The following is a 6,357-nucleotide window of genomic DNA, read 5'->3' as shown; positions in this document are numbered from 1 at the left end:
CATGGATTTCATGTACAAAATGTTGCAGCATATTTCATGCTCATATTAAACACTGTTAATGTCATGTTAAAACCAGAAATGCTATACAAGCACTAAAAAGTGGTGCGTTAAAAATGATTTGTGCTTTGTTTTGTACTACAGTATGCAATTCAGTTAAATTAATTTAGTTAATGTGTAATCACAATGATTGCAGCAATTATGGAGTCAATGAAAATTAAGCCAGAGAAATATATTGCGAAATCCATCCCATTGCTTGTCTGCTCAGAGGACAGTTGATACTTCAAACTCCAAAATTTCACTTTTTCATGATTGAAGACAGCTCCAGAATCATGCTCTGAAAAAAGAAGAGAGAAATTTATTTATATTTACTGAATGAATCATTAGCCTACATATTAATCCTTAAAATGTATACTCTATCCCAAAATAGTTGCACTTAAAAACAAATTGTTTCATTTATTTATTTATTTTCATCTTTTTAGACATATATTTAAACATTTGATATAACAATGTAATTTGAATACTGCTCTTGTTGTCTTATTACTGTTATGATGAGCATTTTTCTTTCTTTCTTTTTTGTTTTCTAAACAGTTTTTTTGTTGTTGTTGCTTTCAAAATAACAATTTAAAAAATAAATAAAGATTTTCATGATTTTGTTGACAAAGTGATGACACTATTCGTAACTAGTATCTGGTAAGTCTGATATCACATATCTCAGACTGTGGACGTAGTGTCCCTAACGTCACTCGCAGGTTCTGAAGAGTGTTTTTGAAGCCAAAAGTGGGCGGAGGCAGCTGTCGCCATCTTAGCAGCGCGTCACTCCTGGATAATCGAAAACAGGCAAAGAGCTGGTTGCTGAAACCACACCAAACTAGCTTTGACGGGGGTCCCAGAGTCTTGCATTCTAAGAACCCTTGCAACCTGATCTCCCTGCAATTCGTATATATTCTAGGAGGTTGAGGTGACCAAATCGTACGTATTTTACAAGTTACACAATTCGTATGAATTTGTACGAATGACCTACACCTAACCCCCGCCCCTAAACCTAAACAACACAGGGGTTTAGACAAATCATATAAAATCATACGTGTGAGGTCATACAAATTATTAGCCACCTCCTAAAATACATACAAACTGGTCGTGAGATAGCGTTGTGTATCGATCTCGAAAAACAAGGGGACTGAGGATGCGGGACTCTGGGTGCGGGACTGTAGATGCAGCAGGCTCAGGCTCCGAGTCTGCAGCTTCATAATATTGGCGCAATCAATTATGCAATCAATTATGCAGAATTTTTAGGCTTAGAATGATTTATAAAAAAATACACCCCCCTCACAATTGTCGTGAAGGGCAAAATTAGCAATAAAGACCAAAATATATTTTTTGAACCAGGCTGTAAATGTGTTTTTCTGCTGTAAAGTTGGGCATTTTATCATTGGTTTGGCTCCCATTTGCAGCCAGACTCTAGCTGCCAGTTAACAAAATACAGTTCTTCTACTCACCATTGACATTCTGCGTCCAGCGGCAGGAGGCGGTGTCATAGCTGGACTCTCCCCTTGTGCTATACGGTTGGCTTCTGTGTCCGATCCACTTTTGGAGGTTGGACTGTCAGATGGGCTCTCTGAAAGCCCTCGCGACATAAAGCTGGCTTTCCTGGCAGTGGGGTAGTTCCCGCTCTCCTGGGAGTCGCTCTCCTCACTGAAGTCTTTACATTGACTGACTCTGCTCTGTTTCCGTAACGCTGCTGGTATCTCTATGTTACTGGCTCTGAGTGAAGCTCTGGGCTGCTGACCAAAGTTTCTGAGTGGTCCAGAACCCTTGGGCCCAGACTCCTCGCTGCTGCAGGAGTGCGGATGGTTGTCTAAAGTGGGTCGTCGTTCTGTGGCTCCCAGTGTTTGGAGAGACTGAAATTCAGGCTGACTAGGAAGACGGTTCTGCCTGGGGGGCTGCTCAGATCCATTAAGGTCGCTGTTTGGCACCTCCTGGCTAGATGGGGGACCAGTCATTGGCATATAGAGAGGCATAGGTGCCATTTGTCCATCGGGCACCACCACAAGGGAAGTGTGCGTCAAATGCATATGTTTTTGTGGTGAGGAATTTGTAAGGATGCATATTTGTTGGACCATGGAGTTTTTCTTTGACCTGCAAATACTTTCGTCATCTCCACTGTACTTGGATCCATATATGGTCTCCTTGATCTTTTTCACACCAAGGTGGAATATCTCTAGGAGATTGAGGAACAGGGACACCCCTGCAATGACTAGCATGAAAATCATGAAGATGTTCTTTTCTGTTGGCCGTGAGACGAAGCAATCCACGCTGTTGGGGCAGGGGTCACGCTCGCACTTGTATAGCGGTGACAGTCCGATACCATAGAGCACATATTGCCCCACTATGAATCCCACTTCCACTACTGACCTTGTTATGATATGCAACACATATGTACGCAGCAAGGAACCCCTCAAAGGAGCCTTCCTCACCTTCTTCTGCTCTTCCAGCTTCCTAAGCTCCTTCTCAATTCTTTTGTGCTCCTCCAAAGCCTCTGTTCCTTCCAGCTCCACTTTCAAGTGAGCTTTTTTCTTGTGGCGCTCCTTCTCCAGTGCTCGGAGCCGGTACAGTGCATGCCCCATGTACACCAAAGATGGTGAAGAGACAAAGATGATCTGTAAGACCCAGTATCGGATGAGAGATATGGGGAACGCCTGGTCATAGCAGACATTCTTGCATCCAGGCTGCTCTGTGTTGCACACAAACTCACTTTGCTCATCGTCCCACACGTCTTCAGCAGCAACCCCGAGTACAAGCATACGAAAAATGAAAAGAATGGTGAGCCAGATTTTGCCCACAATGGTGGAGTGAATGTGAACCTCCTCCAAGATGCTCCCTAGCAAGTTCCAATCTCCCATTTTCACATGACCTAAAACTGGGAGAGTGAAGGTTATAAATCTCTAAGACAAAAATTATTGATAGATAGATAGATACAGTATTGTTCAAAATAATAGCAGTACAATGTGACTAACCAGAATAATCAAGGTTTTTCGTATATTTTTTTATTGCTACGTGGCAAACAAGTTACCAGTAGGTTCAGTAGATTCTCAGAAAACAAATGAGACCCAGCATTCATGATATGCACGCTCTTAAGGCTGTGCAATTGGGCAATTAGTTGAATTAGTTGAAAGGGGTGTGTTCAAAAAAATAGCAGTGTGGCATTCAATCACTGAGGTCATCAATTTTGTGAAGAAACAGGTGTGAATCAGGTGGCCCCTATTTAAGGATGAAGCCAACACTTGTTGAACATGCATTTGAAAGCTGAGGAAAATGGGTCGTTCAAGACATTGTTCAGAAGAACAGTGTACTTTGATTAAAAAGTTGATTAGAGAGGGGAAAACCTATAAAGAGGTGCAAAAAATGATAGGCTGTTCAGCTAAAATGATCTCCAATGCCTTAAAATGGAGAGCAAAACCAGAGAGACGTGGAAGAAAACGGAAGACAACCATCAAAATGGATAGAAGAATAACCAGAATGGCAAAGGCTCAGCCAATGATCACCTCCAGGATGATCAAAGACAGTCTGGAGTTACCTGTAAGTACTGTGACAGTTAGAAGACGTCTGTGTGAAGCTAATCTATTTTCAAGAATCCCCCGCAAAGTCCCTCTGTTAAAAAAAAGGCATGTGCAGAAGAGGTTACAATTTGCCAAAGAACACATCAACTGGCCTAAAGAGAAATGGAGGAACATTTTGTGGACTGATGAGAGTAAAATTGTTCTTTTTGGGTCCAAGGGCCACAGGCAGTTTGTGAGACGACCCCCAAACTCTGAATTCAAGCCACAGTACACAGTGAAGACAGTGAAGCATGGAGGTGCAAGCATCATGATATGGGCATGTTTCTGCTACTATGGTGTTGGGCCTATTTATCGCATACCAGGGATCATGGATCAGTTTGCATATGTTAAAATACTTGAAGAGGTCATGTTGCCCTATGCTGAAGAGGACATGCCCTTGAAATGGTTGTTTCAACAAGACAATGACCCAAAACACACTAGTAAACGGGCAAAGTCTTGGTTCCAAACCAACAAAATTAATGTTATGGAGTGGCCAGCCCAATCTCCAGACCTTAATCCAATTGAGAACTTGTGGGGTGATATCAAAAATGCTGTTTCTGAAGCAAAACCAAGAAATGTGAATGAATTGTGGAATGTTGTTAAAGAATCATGGAGTGGAATAACAGCTGAGAGGTGCCACAAGTTGGTTGACTCCATGCCACACAGATGTCAAGCAGTTTTAAAAAACTGTGGTCATACAACTAAATATTAGTTTAGTGATTCACAGGATTGCTAAATCCCAGAAAAAAAAATGTTTGTACAAAATAGTTTTGAGTTTGTACAGTCAAAGGTAGACACTGCTATTTTTTTGAACACACCCCTTTCAACTAATTGCCCAATTGCACAGCCTTAAGAGCGTGCATATCATGAATGCTGGGTCTTGTTTGTTTTCTGACAATCTACTGAACCTACTGGTAACTTGTTTGCCACGTAGCAATAAAAAATATACTAAAAACCTTGATTATTCTGGTTAGTCACATTGTACTGCTATTATTTTGAACAATACTGTAGATAGATAGATAGATAGATAGATAGATAGATAGATAGATAGATAGATAGACAGACAGACTAGGTCACATAAAAATGATTAACTACATCAAACTATAAAGGGAAACCTACGTTTTTGAGGTATTCACAGAACACGTGCTGCATCAGTCCATCACACTAAAACAATATCATAACTCCAGTATCCTTTCCCTATCGTGGGAGTATTCAGTACTCCTCTGTGAACATTGCTTTGTTGAATGAAGTCCAGTTTCTCTGTGCATTGAACTCATACAGTGCTGTTATCGATCTGTAGGCTAGACGGTACCCTGAGGGGGTAACTTGCATCACAACTGTTGAGGGCGGGTTAGGGGAACATATTAGCAGCAATCCCAAAATACCCCATGACTTGTTTGGAAATGTGCCAGAGCATGTTTAATTAAAAACATTTATAGTACTCCCACTACTTTTGTAGTATAATGTATACAGCAACCAGTAAGCAAATTTTTGTCTATGCACAGCGCACAGATGGACAATATTATTACTATATAGCCTAATAATAAGATAATAAGTAATACAACACCGTGTTTGACTCGACCTTCCTTTTCCAGTGTGATGAGTGAACTGGAAATAATTGCAGCCACAATTTTTGACATCTTGGTATTGACTCCTTTGAACAGAGTCAGACTACCAACATTTTTACATATGCGCAAAATTGCGGCCCCATTATTTGTGATGAGGCCATTGTGAGAATAATGTATCGTTTTTAAAATGCTCTGTGCAGTAGTGTATTGTGCAGTATTTAGTAAGTAATAGGTCAATATTTCACTAATACAGCCCTTGTGACATGATGATCAGTGAGACATGTCCGATTTTATAGCCAAAGCAAGCTTGAAGGGCTATATTTAGATTTTCTGTAGTCTGAGAATGATGTAATGAGAGAGAAGATGAAAACCAGATTTAACTTCTGTCCACAATCATGTAAGCTGTGAGACTTGAGTGTGCCAGTACAAAATATAAAAGTTTTAAATATAGAGAAGTTCATTATGTATTTTGGCATTTATAAAATTGTATGTGATCATTTCCTGGCTAAAATTCTTGGAATTCTTGTACATATTGTTTTCTATATTAAAAAAAGACTATAAAAGGTCAAATGTAGACACTTACTCTAAGTAAATGAGCTTAAGTGGCAGGCTTTAATTAAATTTCAACATTGTGCCTAGTGAAATCTAATTTGTTACGTGAAGCTGACCAGTGTTCAGTGTGGCTAAACTCCACACTTAATTACATATATATTTGTACTAAGCTCTTAACAGCTGGCTCAAATTCCTGATGGTGGATTTTAGAGGTGGAGTAAAGTTAACAACTGCAGACTGTGACCTTAATATCTCACTTGTGCCTGGACCATAGAATTGTCTATGAGCTGTGAATTGTTCAGTGACTGCATTTATTTGCTACAAACTAAAATAGTAGTCCTAAATGTTATGGTGATAGGTTACTTAGGGGACGTGACTTTAAACATCCACTAAAACCATCAACAACCTGTTGTTTAATATTAATAACAATAATAAATTGAAGCCAAACATAATTTGTTTGCCCTTGTTTTTTTTATTAACATTATATTAAAATCAATTTAATTTTAAGTGTTTTTCAATGTTTGGTTCCACAAACTATTAAGCCTGTGGTGTGTGTGTGTATATATATATATATATATATATATATATATTATAAATGTTATTTTGAATTGACTTATTTGCAGTTTAAAACTGAAATATTC

The 6,357-nt window shown here is 39.4% G+C and overlaps 1 protein-coding gene across 1 annotated transcript; it reads right to left on the bottom strand.

The window, feature by feature from the left end:
* On the bottom strand, positions 1–2,908 carry LOC127938817 (gap junction alpha-10 protein-like). The gene is made up of 2 exons (XM_052535710.1): positions 1,497–2,908; positions 1–334 (listed from the first exon to the last, which is right to left on the bottom strand). The coding sequence occupies exons 1-2, from the start codon at positions 2,898–2,900 to the stop codon at positions 296–298; spliced, it is 1,443 nt and encodes a 480-aa protein (XP_052391670.1). The 5' UTR covers positions 2,901–2,908; the 3' UTR covers positions 1–295.
* Positions 2,909–6,357: the final 3,449 nt, after the last annotated feature.

Source organism: Carassius gibelio, chromosome A20 (assembly GCF_023724105.1).
Source record: "Carassius gibelio isolate Cgi1373 ecotype wild population from Czech Republic chromosome A20, carGib1.2-hapl.c, whole genome shotgun sequence".
NCBI classification, from domain to species: Eukaryota; Metazoa; Chordata; class Actinopteri; order Cypriniformes; family Cyprinidae; genus Carassius; species Carassius gibelio.
Note: the sequence above shows the minus strand (reverse complement) of the source record. Positions and strands in the feature narration are given on the sequence as shown.